Source organism: Mesocricetus auratus, unplaced genomic scaffold, assembly GCF_017639785.1.
Source record: "Mesocricetus auratus isolate SY011 unplaced genomic scaffold, BCM_Maur_2.0 Super-Scaffold_6730, whole genome shotgun sequence".
Lineage (NCBI taxonomy): Eukaryota > Metazoa > Chordata > Mammalia > Rodentia > Cricetidae > Mesocricetus > Mesocricetus auratus.
In genome coordinates this window covers 38,667,708-38,688,654 of record NW_024429184.1, presented here as the reverse complement: position 1 = coordinate 38,688,654, position 20,947 = coordinate 38,667,708, and the positions used below count along the sequence as shown (strand labels likewise).

Here is a 20,947-nt window from a genome sequence, read left to right as displayed (position 1 = left end):
TCTTCACAGTTAGAATAACTTATATATGTACATCTATATTAAAATCAATTAAATTAGGCCTTTCAAAAAGCACAGCACAACCTGGAAAATATATTTGCCTAGCAGGTTCTCAGTTACAAGATCTATCTCTGTGATGGTTTTCCCCTTTTGGAATGCAAATAGGTCCCCATTTGAAAAAGAAATCAATTCGTTCATCAATTAAGAATACACCTTTCCTGTAATTTTTGGACTGAAGCAATTTATTAAAGCTCAATTTAAATACAGGGATGATGCAACTCAAGTATCCAGGTGACCTTTCAAAAACCCAAGCAGCTCAGATACATCAATGTTCCTCTTCATAATCGTTGGCAAATAAACCTTTAAAACACTTGGCACACAGTGTAAGTTAATATATAAAACAGAATTTTAGAAGCATTAAAAGAAAATCTTCACATTAAAGACCCAAGACCTTAACACGTAATAAATACTGTTCATGTGGATCATTAAAGAATAACAAATAAATATCATGAATCGTTAATACATCATTGCAGAGTGAAAAGTAACAAGGTGCACATAAATATTTTAAAAGCAATTCTTTCATCCACAGCCTGCTATTTGTTTAATATCACTCTCCCCAAAACTTTGAGCATTTTTTTCCACGGGATTTTTAAGTTCAGAGAGGCAATAAAAAATACAAGTCTTTCATAGCAACGTGTGTCTCTCTCTGCTTTCCCCTCCACTTAAATTAAGTCTGCATTTCAAGTTTTTCTCCTGGCTCAGAATCAAAATTTATTTTCGAGTGCCCTTTCTGATTTGTCTGAATGAATATTCTGTCCCCCAAGCCTTTCAAGAGATACTCCTCTCCCCTTCAGTACTAGCCAAATTCTCCGCTATTAGTAAGGTTAGTATTTTGTCAGTCAATATTTTTCACGTCTAATAAACAAGCACTACTTTCCAACTTATTTTTCACCTTCCAAGAAGACTGTACTTCCTCGAAGTCTAAGTTGCCACTTTTCTGAGGGGGGAAAAAAGACCTCCACACTCGATCTCATCTCAACTCCCTCTCCCCTCCCTCCCTACCCCAAAGACTGTGAGTCAGGGCATGCCAAGGCTGAAAGTCCGGTTTGTCTCAGATACGCCTCAGTTTCTGTCTCTGCTTTGTTTGCCTTGCAAGTGTTTCACAACTCGGAGAGGACCAAAATAAAAGGGGTAGGGAGCAGCTTCTTGCTTTCCTCTGGCTTTGGAGTGGGTCTCGAGGCTTTCCAGGGAGGGAGTGTTTAAGGCTTCTCCGTGCACTGTTTGCAGAGGCTGGACGAGACGCTGTTGAACAGGGCGCACTTCTCGGGACAGGAGGCAGCCGGGGGGTAGCCCGGCGCTGAACGGGTAGCCTGCTGCCTGCTCGTAGGCGCCAAGAGCGGGGTGCAGGGCAGCGGCCGCCGCCGCAGCGGCCGCCGAACTGGGCAAAGAGGCGGCAGAGATGGCCTGGCCTTGGTTGAGGTAGGCGACTAGGCGCCGCATCTCCTCCAGGGCCTGCGCCTGCATGAGGATGTAGTTCTTGGCGAGGAGCAGAGTGGCGATCTTGGAGAGCTTCCGCACAGAGGGACTGTGCGCGTAAGGGATGACCGCTCGCAGCTCGTCCAGAGCATCGTTCAGGTCGTGCATCCTCCGGCGCTCGCGGGCGTTGATGTTGAGGCGCAGCGCCTTCTGCTCTTTGGATTTCTTGCTGCTGCTGCCGCCGCCACCGCCGCCGCCGCTTCCGCCGCCACCGCTGCCCGTAGAGCCCCCCGGGGGGAGGCCCGCGCCGCCGTGCAGGTGGGCGTTGGAGCAGCCCTCCACCACCTTGGTGCCGCCGCCCCCCGCTCCCGGGGATGCCCGCGGGTCGGCGCCCCCGGCTCGCAGCACCAGCTCACAGCGGCCGTCGCTGTCGTCGTCGGGGCTCTGCTCGCCGCCGCTGCTCTCTGCCACCGAGCCGCGGCCCGCGCTCTCTCCGTACTTGAGACACAGGGCGGCCCCCGCCGGCAGGCTGCTCAGGTTCGGGTCGCCCCCCCACGCCCGCTGAGCCCACCAGTAGCCCAGGGACACTCACCCCGCCGCCGCCGCCGCCGCCACCGCCACCACCCGCGCCGCCTCCTCCTCCGGGCGGCGGCAGCAGCAACCCGGCCCCTTCGGGGTCAGCCGGCTCGAAGCAGCCTAGGGGCGAGGACGACGACGACGCTGGGCGTTCACGAGGCGGCGGTGCCAGGGACAGGTCCATTCCTGGGGGCGTGGAGCGGAAAGCCGCCTCCAGGCGCTTGGCGGTGGAGGCACCCAGGCTCTTGTGCAGGAAGAGGTCGTCTTCGCTCGCCGCCGCCGCGCCGAGGTGCAGCCCGCGCTCCATCGCCATGGCCCGCCAAGCTGCCCGGGGCCGGCCACCGCCTGGGCTCGGGAGTCAGGCGGCCGCACAGACGCGCGCCAGCCGGGCTACGGAGCTGCTGCGCGCGTCGGTCCCAGCGCTGCCCGCAGCCCTGTCCCCTTCTTTCTTTTTCTTTTTCGCCTTCCCCCGCGCTCGCCGCCTCCTCTTCTTCTTCTTCTTCGTCTCCAGCCGACGGTGCTGGCTGCTGGGGCTCACCATGGGCCGCGGCCCCTCATGGTGGGAGGGTGGTCGCGGAGGGAGTGGAGCCGCCGCCGCTCTGAGTCCAGCCCCGCGCCTCCTCTCCGCACCGTTTATCTTGCTTGGATTCACCTTCAAGAGATTTCCGGACCCATCAAGCAGCCGCCGCCACAGACGGGGGAGTCTTTTACATCATTATCTCTGAGTAGGTTATTATGAAGAAGACTCGCCTGTTGGGACAGCGCTTTCTACCCAATCAGGTTAACGTTTTAATTAATAGGATTAAAACGGTAACAAACAATCGCAGGCGCTATCTGGCCGCGAGTCTGAATAGTTTCATTTCCCAGGTCTGAAGACAGGCAGCAGCCAGAGCTTTATAAAAGGCGCCTGCTCCATTATTCTGCCTGCCATCTGTATACACAGCTTAGCGCATATGTTTGCAAGGCGCTGGGTCCTGTTAGTAACCCAACAACTGCCTTTAGCTTGACATGTGTGGCGACTTTCACTCATCAATGAGCACACTAAAAGCCCTACTTAGAGCCGAGGATGTTCTTTGCTCCTTCAGCAAATTGTAGATAGGCGGTAAAGGCTGGGAGTCCGGTGGGGAGCAGACTCCCCCACCCGCCCCCACTGCGCCCCACCCCCACCACCCCTCACTTGCCACTACTGTCTCAGCTTGAGGAGTTACCCTCACAGGAAAGAATTACATTCCACCCTGTTCATAGCCTGTCTGCATTTCGGGATGGGACCTTGGGAGAGGGGGCTGATGTCCCTGCTGTCTTGCTCTGAGTTTACTCTAGATTTTCAGCTACTATGTGAGCAAAGCAAGAGTGAACCCGGACCTGCACCCCCCTCCAATTCAGGACTTTTCCCCACACCTCTCAGCCACTGATTTCCTACACAGATGAGAAAATAAAAATAAAACACCAAAACGATGATCAAGCTGCTCACATAGCCCATTTGCTTTAAAACTCGAAGGGGGTGGGGTGGGGGAGTCGTTTGCTCTTGCCCCACCCCCCGATAACACACACTGCTAAAGTGGTGGTGACAAAAGCTTACAGCTTTATGGACGGAAAGAAACTGGTCTCAAACTTTTCTCAAGATTTAAATCCAGTTGCTTCGCAAGAGTGAACATAGTCGGACCCTCTCACACACCAAGTGGGGGCATTCGTGCATAATCATTTAGCCGCATGCATAACATAACCCGCTGCTGCTCCAAGCCTTTTGGGGACATCTGGATCCATCTGGGCTGTTCCTGGAGGGTTAGTTCAGGGCAGAATTATGAAAACAAGTGCTCTCCGGATGGGGACAGTACACCCGGTCCTCGCGCTTCTGAGTTCTCTCTCTCTCTCTCTCTCTCTCTCTCTCTCTCTCTCTCTCTCTCTCTCTCTCTCTCTCTCTCTCTCTCTCTCTCTCTCTCCCTCCCCCCCTCTCTCTCTGTCTGTCTTTCAGCACATGGTAATTAGCGACTAGTTTTCATCCTTATAACAAAAGTAAAAACAATATTCCCCTGCATCTCCAGCGAGTCTTTCTCCGGTGGCAGAATTACTGAAGGCTGTGTAGTTTGTGGTTTTTCTGGTTTCATTAAAAACCTTTTAATTGTGGCTTTCAGAGTTGGCCCCAGGTGTTGTACTCTTTTCATTATATTTTGTTCTAATGTGATGAAATTCTAATTCTCTCCTTACCATATGGTTAAATTTCCCCACTGAGAATTAGTTGAAAAGGGAGAAATAATCTATTAATCTCTGTAATAGATTCACAAATGAGGTTCAGCACAGAACCTGCTTTTGAATGGTAATATCAGAACAGTTGGGCACCTTATTCCATACTGGGAGTTTGAGGGCACCCACCGAAATGCCTGCGTTGTCACCTGGAAAGGATGGAAAGACTAGGCTCTGCTTTTCCAGAATGATTGCCTGAGATACAGCCTCTCAGGGAGAAAACCACTACCAGGTCGTCTGTTACTGGTGTTCCTTCAGCTGTATCGGAACCCAAACATTGAGAACTAGCAGAAGGACTGCCTGAAGCTCTGTTGCCTGGGATCTTGGCCTGGCCGTTAACAAAGCTCTTTGGTGCAGGACAGTGTCTCTCTTGCAACTCTAGGCTTGGCATCCCCTCTTTGACTCTTCTGTTCCTGGCAGCTGTTAATCTGTCCCTTTAGAAAGCTAAAGACACACTGGTGTCATTGTTTATCAATTAGCAGCTTTGTTTTCATAGGGATCATAAAGGTAGGGTCTCTACAAACACAGGTAGGTCTTCTTCTCCTGGTTATAATAGGCTGATACCAGGCTGTTAATCCGAGGATGGAGGCTAGAGCTATGGTGGTCCTGGGCAGAATGGTTGAAAAATGTTCCCTAATGTCTGACTTCGTTCTCCAGGGTATTTTTTTTTATTGTTGTGTTCTCTCATTCTCCTCGGGATGCCTGGATTCCATCGGGGGTCTGGAGAAGGTATTTAAAAGGCAGAGGATGCTGCAAGTGCCAGTTTGAGAAGAGCTCTGACCTAGCTGCCCCTTTTTACTGGGTGACATCCAGGAAGGATAGGACAATTAAAAAGCAAACAATAACCAGGTTGATGCCACTGGTGTCATAACAAGACTTCAGCAAATTTTGATTCTTTTCGTGGGTATCCGAAGACTCATTACCGGAGAATATAATCTCATTTCCCTAGTACCACCCCCTATGCCCTCCAACATCGTAAATTCTACAGTAAAGTTTTGCTCAACTTTATTCCCCTAGGTAGTAGCCACCAATCTCTCTCCTGAGATTGGAGAAAAATCCCCCAGGGCTCCCCGAAGGAGGCGGCTGTTTAATAGTCGCTGGAAAGTTGTGCTGGGGAAATGGCCAGAGAATTTATGGGAGCTTTAAACGCGGGCCTTATAACCACCTTCGGGGAATGGTCTTCCAGGTTTATGCACTCGTAAACTTTTGCTGATTGCTTCTGGGAAGTTGTCAGGCACTTAACACTGCATTTATCTTACAGGGCAATGAAAACACATCTGCCCGACGTCTTGTTACCCGGTTTAATCATCACCAACCCAAATCACTGCCTCAACTTCCTTTCACTTTGGGTAGAATCAGGCCGCGGGGTTTCTGGCCCAGCGGATGGTGACGTCAGCAGCTCTCTCAATATCCTCAGGCCGCGGGAACTCTAAGAAATCTTAAACTTTGATTCTGCAGGAGTTGTTAGAGGCAAGACCCTAGCTCTGAAGCAACGGGCAAGCTGCAAAGCTGAATGCAAAGTCCAAACCAGAGCTTTCTTCTCAGGAGAGTGAGATCGGGACACTAGGGCTCGATCTCCAGACCTAGACATGAGTCCCCTCCCTCCCTGATCATGAACCGTCTGTAGGAGACTCCCGGGCTCTGCTCTGCAGTGTTTAATCGAAAGGGGGTGGCGTGGAAGACCAGAGACCCAGGGGACAGGTCCTTTGACCTGCACCAGTGGTAGGATGGGACAACTAAGGATGTTCGGCGGGGCAAGGGCGGGGGCAGGTCGTGGATTTCCCAGGGATTGGACTGGTGGCCTCAGTGAAGAAGCTGCTTGGCCAACACATTCCAAAAGGGTCCGCTTGAGGCTGAGTGCTGGATCCAAATGAACACACATCAAAGGGCTCTTATAAATATAAATATGAGCAATCTTTTATTGTTGGAGGAAATACTCCGAAAGCCTTGAAAAAGAGTCTAAAGCATTCAGCAAGCATCGCCGCGCTGGAATTGGAGGGTGGAGTCGCAGACCCAACTAATGCGTAGGTCAGATTTATATTCCTTGGAGATGATTTTAATATTTGTTTGGATTTGAAAATAGCTGAAACAGAACCGTAATGGAACTCACCCTACCTTAAAAGTTGGATGCAAGGAATCTCGCTGCGGTATTTCCGCATCTCTGATAACTCTATGGCTTCTCTAGATTAAGCAGTCAGGAGAAGTACAGCTCTGTCTGACTGCGTGCTTCAATTTATCTATTTCAGAACACTTTGGAAAATAAAAACAAAGTTGAATAAAAATAACTAAACTTTAGGTTAGGAGCCGCCGCTGGGGGTTGGAGTGAATTCTCAAGAGCTGTGGGAACATTGTGACAGACTGAAGGGGTGGGGAGCCTCCCTGCTCTGGAGGTCCTGTCTGGCAGCGACTGCTGGGCCCCCAGGGACCCTCTCTGACAAACTGCTCCTGCGCTGACAAATCCAAAGCGGTGAAGCCGGAGCCCCCCATCCCTCGAGGCCAAGGCTCTCTTGGCTGTTCTCCAGCCCCAGGAAGAGGCACCTCAACCTTGAAGTTGCATTTGCTTCCTCTACACTTTAGTGTTCAGTGTCACTTGGATCCACTGAACGCCTGCTCCACGCCCTGGTCCCTTGAGATCTCAGTCCGAGTCCATCAAGCGCTCAGGGTAAAGTTCCTCTGCATCCTTTAGCCATCAGTATTTGATTCACCTCCTTCAAAGCTGTCTGGAGAGAAGTGGGTCTGAGAATGTCTAGCACTCTCCGAATTGAAAAGAACCGGCAGGGAAGAAGCCAGGACCAGGAAAGTGGCTGTAGCTATGAAACAGTTCTGACAGCAGCGCTCCAAGGACCTCAAGGACCTCAAACTTTCCGGTTGTACAAAGGCTTCCAGGTTCCCAAAATTCTGACCTGGGAAGAGTAAGGGTTTGATACAAATTCTACAAACTGCCCCTTAATCTATTTTAAAGAAAAGAGATTGGTCTTCAGGGATGCAGTAGTTCAAGTATGCATAAAGCAGACAGAAATCTTCAACTTCCAAAAGCGGTTCCTCGAAATCATGCAAACTGGCCCAAACCCGCTTAAGGAATGTTCCCAATCCTGGTGACTTTCAAGGTCAGGCAGTCTGTGTAACAAGAGAGTAATATGGTGCCTGAAATCCGGAGGACAACCCAAGCTATGTGACTGAGACAAATGGAAAACTAGTGGGAAGAATTTATGAAGAATTCACTAAACCCTTTCTTTAGACATACAATGTGGCTGTCTTCCGTGGGGACTGGTAACAATACACTTCTTTGTCCTATTGCAGGAATCGTTCCCCTGAAATCTTATTTTCAAATTGTTAGAAAACATTCGGGAAAATGTTTAAAGTAATTCGAACAAAAATGGTGGATACTTTAGGGTTTGACCAGAAATAAGAAAAGTAAAGCTTTAGTTGGGCTTTGGGAGTGTTAACTCTGAGATTTAAAACCCACAGCGCCATCTCCTGACTTAAAAGAGAATATCACGGTGCATGATAATTTTTGAAAGCTAAAAGACGAAATATTCAGGTACCAGAGTAACACTTTATTTTAAGCTTCAAAAATCATTTCGGTGATAGCTTGGTTATGATTAAAAACATTATCTAGATGCCTACGACCATTAAACACTGTCTGGTGCAATTCCCAACGGGAATTATTTGTAAGGAGAAGTTTGTGTTCTAGTTTTATATATGCATCAATTTCATACAATCAGAGTAGTTCTGCTGGGAAATATTCTTTAATTTTCCAAATACAGAATTTGTTCATAGAAATTAAATCATAGGTTAACTTCTAAGGCAGGCTTAACTTAAGCTTAAGTACTGTCAGGAATGAACAAGTCAGCAAATACTTAGGTATTCCCTTACTATTCAGATGATTTATCATCGTGTGTCAAAGTACTTTCCAAGGGGCTGCTCCCCCTGGCTTTGGGGAATGGTACGCACCACCTCTGATGGAAAAAGAGTAGGAACAAAAGTGATTCTTCCAGACACAACTGCTTCTGCCTCCTCATTTGCATCCTCATAAGGGACATTGGCAAGTAATGCAGCCCCTTCCTCTCACTAATCTTCTTCTTTTTTTTTTTTTTTTAGGCAACAGTTTCCTCACCATACAATCCTATATAATGACCAATGTAGACTTTGATCCTGAAAGATCATCTAGGGTAACTAATTTTCCAGAACAGCTTAGCATGTGGCATTTCAAAGTGTATTTTTTAAAAAAGCTTGCTTCCTCTTGTTAATAAAATCAGAACCTGGAAAGTAAGACACAGAGATAAGCTGAGGTAGATATCTGATTGATTGATTAAGTGTTTGTTTGCATGTCTAAGGGGCTGAATTTGGTCTCCAAATTTGAAAAAAGAATAAGAGATGATACCCCTATTAAAACATGTCTAATCTATGATTGCATACACAGGCCAGATGCTTGAACACAAATAAAAGTAGATATGCTTTTTTGTAGTGTACAAAATATTATGAATATCCTTCAAAAATAGCAGATCAAACAGACAAATGCAAATGTCATTTCAGTAAAAGATTAATTTTATTAATTACAGTGAAGATCTATTAAGCTAAATATTTGGACTCATTTACTCTGTCAACGTAAGAGTTCCTGTTTGAAAGAAATTTGATTATATATAGGAAGAACTAGATAAACAGATGGTTAGCTACAGAGCTTTTCACAGTAAATTTTTGAAGTTTAACATAGAATTAGTTTGACACATTCTCAAATGTTTTTGATGAGGTCACTTGATCTATTCTAGCAATCTTATATTGTTGCACATAATCATATTAACTCATAGTAAAGAAACATTTAACTTGGCCATTTTGCTAATATATTTCAGTGAAAAACAGGGATTGAATCATCTGGTTAGAACACTAAAAGAGGCAGGGAGGGAGGGAGAAAGAGACAGAGAGAGAGAGAGAGAGAGAGAGATCACATTTGTGATATATTTACAGAGTTATAACTGTATATTCTAAAAATTATATATAATATACATAATCTATCTATCAATTGCCATATATATATCATCTATATATAGTGAGTATGGTGGCACAAGCCTCGAATTTGGACATGAGCTTCAAATCAGCCAGGGCTCTGTCTAAAGATGCTGTCTCAAGGTAACAAAAGCAAAACAGAAACCAACAACTGCAAGGCATCATAACATGAGTGTCAGTACACAAACAGCATTCTCTTACGGACATTTCCATGCCCACTCTCTGAAGGAGGACACCCTACAATATTATAAATTCATATGACGCCCATGGGGAGAAAGACATTACCATGTGGGTGCTAAAGAGACAGTAATACACACTTCAAATTGACGTGAAGAGCAGAGGGCCAAAAGCACTTCCCCAAAGCAAAACAAACAGCAACAACCACCACCAAAGAAACCCCTGCTCTTATCAAGCATGAGAAGTATCTAGATTTTTCCAGAAAGATTGTTTGTATTTTTTTCCCTTGAGTTACTTCCCCTGTTTGCAAAGCTCATGAGAAAAAATAAAAGAAGGCAATTGGAACAGAAGGAAATATATGTATTTGAGTTCAAAGGATGTGCATCTTGTATACAGTACACATGGGAAGAACTCGTTCATAGAGGTAGTCTGTTTCTTCTGCGGAGTTTATGAATTATGATTCACATGTGTGTTGGACTTGATTACATTGCCCTGTGAATAGTTTAATAAGGTAAGAGTAGCTGTAGCAGATATAGCAGATCTATGGCACAGTAATATTTATAATATGTAATATTTGGCAATTTCCTCGATCCTACTGAGGTTCAAGAGGAACCTATTATTCATACCTTTCCTGACTTCCTCATGGTATTAATCAATGGAAACTATGAAAGCAGTTTCTAAGTTGACACATGAATTTAATTTCAACACTATGTTTCTTTGACTATTCAGTCCAAACCAGTTCAGTGGCCTTTCACCTAATAGTTTATTCTTGTATTTTTATATTATTGACTTTTTTTTCTATCAGCACTTTCAGGGACTGGTAGATTTCAGAGCACCTTTAACTGAACAGGACATGTTTGAGTCATTGTGTGCAGTTAGGCAGGGTAGTCCAAGCCTTCAATCTCAGTCAGGAGGAGGAAGAGGAGGGCAGGTCTCATACCTGTTCTAAACAGGGAAACCATCAACAAAAGTGTTGAGTCATGGGATGTTGGACATCAGAGTGTATCCCAGCACTTGGGACACAGAGACATTAGGATCTGAAGTTCAGAGTCAGCTTTGGCCACATAGAAAGTTTGAGGTCAGCCTTGAATTCAGGAAACCCTATTTCAAAAAACAAGCAACAGTAGCCAAAAGAGTCACAGAATTTGGAGTCTAAATTGTGACATTTTATGCTCTTAGACCCTCAGTGCCCACACCCACCCCTGCTTTTCTCTTCTGCCATTAAGACTATCCCTCTGAAGGAATGATGAGCAAAGGGGTCAAGAGTGGGCTGATGAATCCCAGAGTAACAGCTGACCTGAACAAGGGGGGAGAGATCTTGGATCCCAGACTGATGACTGAGAGGCCAGCATGGGACTGATACAGACCCCCTGAATGTGGGTGTCAATGAGGAGACTCAGGCAATCTATGGCGTCTTTGGATAGTAGATCAGTATTTATCCTTGGCACACAAATGGACTTTGGGGACCCATCCCACAATGAGGGATGCTTTCTCAATTTGGACATTTTGGGGAGGGCCTGGGCCCTCCCTGGAATGAAATGACAGACTCTAGAGATTCCCCCATGGAAGGCCTTACCCTCCCTGGGTAATGGAGTAGGGATTGGGTGGGGAGCTGGAGGAGTTGGGGGAGCTGGGGGGAGGGAGTGGGCATGGAGGGGAGGGAGAGGGAGCTGGGACTGACATGGGAAGCAAGCTTATTTCTAATTTAAGAATACAATAAATAAGTGTAAAAAAAAAAGAAGAATATCCCTCTGTCCTCTGTGCGGAGTACTTGCTGAGCTAAGCAAATTTGTCTCTAGTCTTTTAGGAAGCCTGTAAAATCATCCTGGTATCAATGTACCACTACACTTAGTTGCCAGTCTTGGTGTGAGGCTTCTTTCTCCCTCTCCGTGCTGGATGTATTCCCATTACTGATGGGCCATCAGGCAGTTTTCAACCCAGTGACAGGATTCACCTCAAAGACACCACCCATAATTAATTTCTGATAAAAAGATTCATGAAGACAATGCATGTCAAAAGGTAAAAATGTATTATACCTCTTGCCTTTTGTCACTGGCTAAGGCAGTCATTTTTATTGAGAAAAACATGCTCGACTGGATAATTTTTTTCTTTTTAAACCTTAGCTTTTTGTTGTGCCATCTTTCATTATTCCTCAAGATAAGTCATACGCAATTTTTCTTTTATTTTTCTAGAATCAAAATTAATCCCAGTTAAATCAGGCTTCCTATATACTGGGAAACATGTGTCGTGTGAGTGAAGAGCAGTATTTCTACAAAGATAGTTTTGCAGGCAGCGTGCAGAGAAAGGCCTTTCTACACAGGTAAAAACTGGGATTCACAAAGGAAAAGGTTGGTGTCCCGAAAAGCACTACACTTCCTTTTCTGTAATGAAAACAACTGTAAACAAAGTTAAAAAAGTGACTTATTGGAAAAAAAATCAGTCAGCATACAGAGCACTTCTACAAAACAAAATCTACTTAAGAGAAAAAGTGGAAAATAATTTAACCTGGTAATCAACAGAAAAGGTTAAAATGTCAAAATATCATAAAAAAGAGATTCAGGGCTTTACAAAATCAAATGAAAGCTAAGAAAGTAGGTTGAAATTTAAAAATAACTATATGAGAGTTATAAGAAATATTGTAGTAAAAATTGTTACAAACAAATGTAATATTCTAAGCACGTGCACAAGCACATGTCCATGTAGAAAAATATATAAGGGTTTTCTTAAAGGGGAGAAAATGCTTACAAATGGTTAACTTCATTGTAGGGCCCCCATCCTACAAAATAATCTACTTTGAAAAGTGACTGTGAGGTTAGATGTGTTGAAATGTAATTGGAATCCCAGCACTCAGAAGAGCATGGATGGGGGAGGGGGGAAAGGAATTGAGAGTTTGAGGCAAACTGAGTTAAATAGCAGAGATCCTTTGTTAAAACAAAAGATCAAAATTGAATGTGGTAAATTTTTATAAGCTGTGGCCTTCGAAGAATTTTTTGATACATAAACTGAAAAAGAAAGAGGTAGACTATACCATATTCAGCACACTTTAAAAAACTGTAGGTTCCTTTTCACTGTTCGAGCAATAAACACAGTATATGTGGGTTTCTAGCATAAAATTCCAGATTTCTCTGGGACTTTCATTAGAGCCATCAACATCTGGTTGACATAGGAGCCAGGACAGACTTATTGCCTCTAGGAAGTGGATCAAGGGGAATCTGAACTCCCTTCTCACTGATGGAGGGGTCACAGGGTGCCTCCCACAGGCAAAGAAGACAGACTGGCCCTGAGAGAGAAGGGTGTGATATCTCAGTTATCACCTACACAGTGAGAGTCACACAGGAAAAAAGCCCTTGCAGAAAGAAGGCAGCCATGACAGACAGTGAAAGCCCACTTACCGGGCCAGTTACAAAGTACAAAACAAAACAAAACAAAACAAAACAAAACAAAACAAAACAAAACAAAACAAAAAAAGCCCGTTAACTAACTATTACCCTGCAAACCTGGTGTTGTCCTTGGCAGCTGTAATTCTGCTTTTGAGGCAGGTGGATTGCAACTAGTGGGAGGCTAGGCTTGGCTACATAGTGTGAGAACCTATAGCTATTTCATTTCCTATTTGATGGAAACTTTATTTGATAGTTAAATTTCTTTCCCTCTTGGCAACTGAGATTGTGGGAAGATCACTGGCAGATGTTTGGTTTCTGTGAAAGAGTGAAGGACGAAGAAATGCTTCTATCTTCCCTAGAACCTTCGTATCACAATCCATTCTCTTCTCCACTTAGAAACAGAATCAGCCCTTTCACTACTTTTAAAATGAATCTAAAATTATTCTCTTCCAGCCATCATCCCCTTAAGCCACTTTCTTTCATTGTTGCCTTGGTCAAAGATGTGTTTTAAAGTAATCATGCTATTTATCAATATCTCATGCCTAACCAAAAACACCTGCTTTTCCTTATCATTCTTTAGACAGGCAAAGGGCATTTTCAACATCCAAAATGGCAAATTATTGTAATGCAAAAGTAATGCCTTTATTGAACTTCAGTAAAGAGTAGTTAGGACTTAAACTTTGAAAAGTGAACTATGTTATGCATACAGTTTCCTATGACCACAGCTCTATTTTCTAAATACCAAAGAGATGCAGATTTGCAGAGCAAGAATTCTCACTTACTTCCTTGAAATAAAAAAGTGATTTCTGGGTGGGATTTTACTATTTCCATTTATGTACATGTGCTTGTGCTGCAGTTCACCCACTTTAGCTCCTGCTTGAAGAACAAGGGTTTCTGTGTCCAGTTGCTAATGTTTTCACTTCAATCTCTCAGAGACGGTTATTTCTGCGTCACACTCAGATGTCTGATTGTCAGCTTTATGTATCAGAAAGTGCTCCCTGCAATTCAGGCACAGTAAAGCATCTCCTTCCAGCTAGCCTCCGAGTACTATATAACTTTTATAGTCATTATAAAAAATAATTTATTGAAAAAATCCAAACCTTTTCCAACTCAAGTGACTTTTGATTTAAATGTCTGCGGCCATGCTTATGGTAATCAGTTATGGTAGATTTTTTTTTCCCGAATTAAGTTTTCTGTTTAGATTACAAAGTTCAGAAAATATAAAAAGCAACATCATCTCAAACAGAAACCTTTGGGAAAACTGGGGAGTCTGCAGTTCACGTTTATCATTACTTGCTTTTGATTTGTATTTAATACAGGGCTTGGAGAAATTTCTTATTCTTTGTGTCATATTCTTCCTCTTCTATACACGTTTTACCTTATTTGTATGGCTACATGGTGAAGTCCAAAGTATGATAAGCTTCACTCTGCTGTGATTATTTGAAACACTTTGATAAAATTATGTGAAGCAATTTAAGGTATTAATAATACCGTTAAATATTTAAGGAAACAATGGCTTATTAAAAGAATTTTAGGAGGTTATTTAAAGATGCCAGCACAAGCAACAAATCTCTGTGGATGCTTAACCATTAAGCCTCTGAGACATAAACTCTCGATACACTGTGATCTGAATTTGAAGGCACTACCCTGACAGGGTTATTTCCTATGTACACCGGTATAGCTGACAAGATCAATGTGTCCCATACAACCCATAGACACATCAATCAAAAATCGTACCTCTCTTGCAAGATGTAACCCCCCCATCCCATGTTGCTTTGTTATCTAGACTTCAGGCGTTAAAATGAAATCATTCCTTGCTCAAATGCAAACAGCACCGCGCTATTTTTATATTTGCCAACTGAGCTATTCCGACTCGGACTGTGGTCAAAGCAATTAAGTCATCTTTCATCTGTGGGTAGTTTGATGTGCCAAGATCCAGAAATATCATTTGTTATCATGCTACCATTTAAAATAAAGCAATTTGCATACTACTTAAGCTCAGAGCAGCTCTTCTCTGCTGTTTCATTTGGATTTTGCTTTGATCAAATCTCTGTATTTTCTAGCTACCAAGGCTGATGTTGTAGCTCTACTTCTTTTAAAAGTGTGGCCTTATATTTGAAAGATATTATGATACAAAAGCAGACATGCTGAAAATAGTCTCAGACTAGAGCAAAGGGGAAATTTGAAAAAATGAATACAGGTCCCTTTGTGTGTGTCTCTGTGTGTGTGTGTAGGAGGGTGGGTGAGTGTGGGTGTATAACTTGATACTAGTGCTCAAATGAAGACATGATTGTTAGTTCTAACAGTTTGGAAAATTAATGTTTTTTTGTCTATGTCAAAGACAATAGAAGGCGAGTGGACAGAACTTTTGTCAGAAGAGACTTGAGATCTGAAAACTGTTAACTATGTGAACAAATCATTTTAAATTATGTCAGAGATAGTTCAGTTGCTAAAATGCTTGATTAAATCCAAGTAACTGATTTTCATCCCCAGAAACCAGATAGAAGCTGGGTGAGGTGGTATTCAACTCCCTTCACTGATGGAGATGGGGAAGCAGAGTCCTGGAACTTGCTGACTAGGAAGCTAGAAGACCTGGGGAGCTCCAGATTCAGTGAGATAACCTGTCTCAAAAACATTAGGTGGGGAGTGACTGAGAAATAAATTAACATAAATGTCTGGCTTTCATAGGCATGTTCACGCAATGAATGTGTGTACACACACACACACACACACACACACACATACACAGGACATATGAGATGGTGTTTTATATTAAAAGGAGTTTCAAGAGGAAAAACATTAAAGAGTCTTGCAGATTGTGGTGTATCTAAGGGATCCCTGATTCTCCACGAATGTAACCCATAATGGAAGTGACAGCTTTGAGCCATAGGTTGATTTGGAGGAAAACGAGGCGGCAGTGGAATGCTTCCACCAGACTTTCTTCAGTCTATTTTTTGAGGAGCAAAGGTCCTGCAAGGTGAAATTGCTTCAGAGCTCATTATGAAGATGAAATGTGATGCTCAGTCTTCATGAGGGTAAGCTGTGAGTTTAAAACTCACCGAAGGAGCAGCCAGGAAAGCTCCTGCCTCCATGAAGCATGTCACAGGGATTTTATAACCCAAATTAAGCTAAGCGATGACAAAACCTATTTAAACATCCCTGTACTGTCTGTGCTAATGGAATTCACTGTGGAGTGATGGGACTAAGTCCCACAAAATAACAGTGTAACAAATACTCAGCAATAGCCCATGAGATTGTCTTTAAAACTCACTATCTAAGTAGTGCTCAATCTATCAATTGCTTTTTAAGAACAAGAAGCCAAAACTGAATGAGATGTATGAATTGCCCAGAGGCCCTGGGTGCTATGGAGGCATGAATGACCTGTAATCTAGCTAAAGTGCTTGCAAGAGGCTAATAGCTACTAGATAGTGCCTCTGCCACCTAGTGATGGTTCCTGGAAGCTGGCTTAAGTGGTAAAGTGCTTGGTGTGAAATACTGACAATTCAAGTTTGATCCTGGGAGAGAAACCTCTCTCTCTCTCTCTCTCTCTCTCTCTCTCTCTCTCTCTCTCTCTCTCTCTCTCTCTCTCTCTCTCTCTCTCTCTCTCTCTCTCTGTGTCTCTGTCTCTCTCTCTCTTTCTCTCTCTCTTTCTCTCCCATACATACCATGAACACACATTGTAAGTAATCCAGAAAAGAATCTGCCTTAGGCTGGAGTAATGGCTCATAGCTTAAGAGTAGTGATTGCTCTTTCAGAGAAACCAGGTTCAATCAACAGAAGCCACATGGTATTTCTAACTCGAACCCTGGGCATCTGATGCCTGACCTCCCTGGGCCCTACATGCACAGGTTTACAGACAGGCATGCAGGCAAAACACCAATACATACAAAATCATAGAAGTCTTTCTGTCTCTTTGTTCATGCTTGTAGGCGTGTGCCTGTGTGTGACAGCATGCACAATTCCATATATAGATGGGGATGATGCTTGTAATAAGTTCAAAGCCAGCTTGGGTACTTTAGTGAGCCATTGTCTTAAAAACTCAGTAACATAAGAAGAAAGATGGATGAAATTTTTAAACATGTGGAGAAGGTAATTTTATACCTTATCCTTAATCATGTATTTCTTGTGCTATATTTCATTTTCCCATTATCATTCTGTCCATTGCCCTTTAATCAAGATCCACATATCCAACCCCTGTTTAATTTATGTCGCCTCCTTTTCAGCAAACAGCAACTCAAAGGAAACAAATGATATGCATTTTCTATTATTTTAAACATCCAACCATAATAATTTTTAATCTAGGCCACTGCAGAAGGACACAGGATCTTGGTAACAAAATATGTAATTTATACCATCCACCCCTGTGGGTACAGATCAGTAGCATTTGAGTGGTAAGCAAAGCACATCAGAACAGAAACCCAGAAGGATGATTTTTCATTTTGTTTTGAATCCCTGTATTTGAGATAACTAATCATAATTAAAAATTTTAAGATATTTGAGCCAAGAATACATCCAAAAATGTAAAATCATATTATTATAAAAAAACAAATAATTTTTTAAATAGCAGTGTGTTGCTATTTTTAATTGCCCTGTGTACGTTAATTGTCTCCTGAGTCTTTCTTTAAAACAAAAACAAAACTAGCCAGGCGGTGGTGGCACATGCCTTTAATCCCAGCACTCAGGAGGCAGAGGCAGGCGGATCTCTGTGAGTTCGAGGCCAGCCTTGTCTACAAAACCTAGTTCCAGGACAGTCTCCAAAGCCACAGAGAAACCCTGTCTCCCCAAAAAACATCCAAAAAACCCCAAAACTAGAAATTTTTGTTTGAAGTAACAAGCAACAGCACTGCAAAGCGAAAGCCATCTTATTTGCCATAACACTGTGGAATATCTAAAAACCAAACTCATAGTTAGGAGAAAAAGTCTGAGTTCAAAAGAAAAAAGCTTCAGTTTTACTCAGCTAGAAAGAATGGACAAAACAGGTACCTGATACAGAGATAATAGATGTTTCACTGTTTGAAATTCCAACCGATAAAGCAGGGAGGAAGTATATCAGATTTAACTGCTAAGTTTCTTGAAATGAAGTAAGAATTGAATTTACAGAGACTATGACCACATTGTGTTCCAGAGGAGATTAAGATAGAATGGGGGGCGGGGCGTCGGAGGAATGGCTCACGGGAGCAGGGACAGGGGAGGGGTGGAAGCTGAGGAATGGCTCTTGGGGGTGGGGCTAGGAATGGCTCAGGTCAGCTCTAAGACTGCTTACTGCTCTCATAGACAACTCAAATTTGGTTCCCAGCAACTGGCTTCAAGTGCCTCAACCACTTGTAGGTCTAGCTTCAGGGGATTTGATCCACTGGCACCTACAATTCACACACGTGTACATATCTGCATACACATGTAGACTTAATGGGAGAAAAAAGCTTCTCAAACAAAGAAAAACTAAAGATGGGGAACCAGCTTAGCTGATAGAGTTTGGTTTGCAATCAAGTACATGAGTTCAATCCCCACAAACCTATTTTTAAAGCTGGGCACGCCTACAAGTGAAGTCACAGTTTTGGGGCTAGGTGGGAAGTCTATTGGTGAGTTCTAAGACAATGAGGGGCCCAGTCTGAAAAGAAAAAAAAACACATGGAAGCTTGCATACACCTCTGCACAGAGATGTCTGGATATACACAAACACACGTGGACTCTTACATACATACAAACACATATGGACACCTACACACATCCCTACATAATGGACACTTGCATGCATACAAATACCCATGTACACACAAATATACATTCACTCAAGAGTGAATAATACTGATTGAGTTTTTCAGTTAAGTTGACTGACTGAAAACCTCCAACTGTCCCCCTACCTCAACCACCAATGTTGGGATTACAGTTGCACAAAGCCATTTCCAAATTCTATGTGAGCACTAGAGATCTGAACTTGGATCCCATACTTGCACAGCAAGAGCTCTTCTTATCAACCAATAAAGTCTCTCTCTAGATTAGCAGCTAAACACACACACGCACACAGACACACACACACAAACACATATACACACAAACACACACACACACACAAACACATACACACACAAACACACACACACAAACACATACACACAAACACACACACACACAAACACACACACACACACACATTTGGTTCTGGGAACCTAAGACTTCACGCTACTACGACTGAATTATATAAAAAGTTTCATTTTGACTTCAACTCACACCATTCTCTTTACTATGATTTTGGATTTTGGAGCATTGTGGATTGTTGGAAGCATCTTAAACATTTTATTATTTAAGTGAAAAAACCTGATATTATTCAAGATCCTGAGACATAATGCAAAGATAGTATTCAAATTAAATATTACACCAGATGCACTCACACCATACGGGTGGTTTGCAAATGCTGCTTATTGTGCATTATGCATATCATGATTTCCTTCCATACCTAAAACTGTGAACTTTCATTAGAATATGCAATATTGTGATTCCAAACACTTAACTCCATGTTGTTAAAATTGTATACATTCGCATCTGAGATTTGAAAGGCAGGTGCTGTGGTTGTTCCAAATGGAATTTGAAAGGGTTAATCAAACTTAAGTAAAAATTATTATTTATAGTGCAAATATGAAAATGGAGTTTTAAAATTCAATGGAAGTTTTGGGAAAACAAAGTCATTTTTGGAATATTTGATAGGGGTTAATTGGCAACAATATACTGTTTAGACCTTTAGAGTACCTCTTAAGAAGTTAGGATCTGGTGTAAAGGAAGAAAGTTATCCTTGTTCAGTGACAACAACATGAGTTCCATTGTCAGAAGGAACTGCTGAGCACCTGAATATCTATCCCTTCGGTGACACTACTGCTGGGGAGTGATGCTACCAACTGCTATTCTATATCAGTGACCACCATATGAATAGCTCATTTCCTCTTTCACTTGTGTTTCTTTTTAGTATTTTCATTTTGCCCTGCTATGAATGTTGAAATAGGCATGAGGAAGTTGAATTGAATGTTTAGAACCTTCAGTGTACTTAAGCACTACACTGAGCATATGTGATATGAAGACGAAGATATAAGGGGAACCTCCAAAAGTCAACAAGACGGGAAGGACGGTATCCATTCTGGTTTGTCTTCAAGATCAATGCCCACTCACCTGCTAAAGCAGCAGAAGTTTTGAGGGACGATGAGAATGTGAGTTAAATTAGACAGACATGACTTCCTTACTCAGTATCTCTGAACTCAAATGTACTCAATTTAAATAAAAATGGAGATGAGTTGTGAAGGGAGGGCTTTGATGAAGATGTCCCATTTAGAATTGAGTGCCTCAATATCTCTCACTCTCTGCACACTGACCTGCTGAGGATCTCTGTGTTTGCTCCTGTCTTCTGCAAGAAGCTTCTCTGATGTAGGCTGAGCAAGTGACACACTGATGTATGGGTATAGCAGAATGTCGTTAGGAGTCATTTTTTTCTGTGCTGGTTTAGCAGAATAATAGTAATAGGTTTCCCCTAGATCCATGACCTAATCCAATTTTAGTTCTTGGCCAGTTAAACAATGTCAGTTTGGGTTACATTTCACAGAGTGAGCCTTAAGCCCAACTGGAAAGGCTGTAGGATCCTTGAGAATGAGGAGGAAAAAAAGACTGTAAAAGCCAGAGGTGGTGGATGACTCCAAGGTAACAGCATTTTCCAGACACAAGAGGACTGATATACTACTGAGCTCAGAGACTGTGACAGTACATGTAAGACCTGCACAGGTTCAAAACAGACAAAAATCCATCTCAGAGAAGAAGTGAACATAAAGTCCTACTCTTAGCCAAGAAGCTATTTGCAATAGAAACCTGCTGGGAAAGAGAAAGAATTTTCTACAATTGAGTGTCACCCCATCAATAATACTTCAGGGCAGACTCCAGGTCCAGGAATAGTTGGCAAACTCAAAGTGGACTTGGGATTTTCATCTTATTCTTGTCTTTTTTGCCTTTGTTTTGTTTGTTTGTTTGTTTTGTTTTATGGGTTTACTTTTGAATGAGAGAGAGAAAGAACAAAAGTCAGATGGGTAGGGAGGTGGGGAGAATCTACGAGAAAGAATTTG

The 20,947-nt window shown here is 42.9% G+C and overlaps 1 protein-coding gene across 1 annotated transcript; it reads right to left on the bottom strand.

Moving 5' to 3' along the window:
• Positions 1-1,104: 1,104 nt before the first annotated feature.
• Bhlhe22 (basic helix-loop-helix family member e22) lies at positions 1,105-3,184 on the bottom strand. Its single transcript, XM_005066219.4, is given in 3 exon segments — positions 1,105-1,343; positions 1,345-2,025; positions 2,027-3,184. Coding segments are annotated over 3 exon segments (1,104 nt in total). The 5' UTR covers positions 2,363-3,184; the 3' UTR covers positions 1,105-1,256.
• Positions 3,185-20,947: the final 17,763 nt, after the last annotated feature.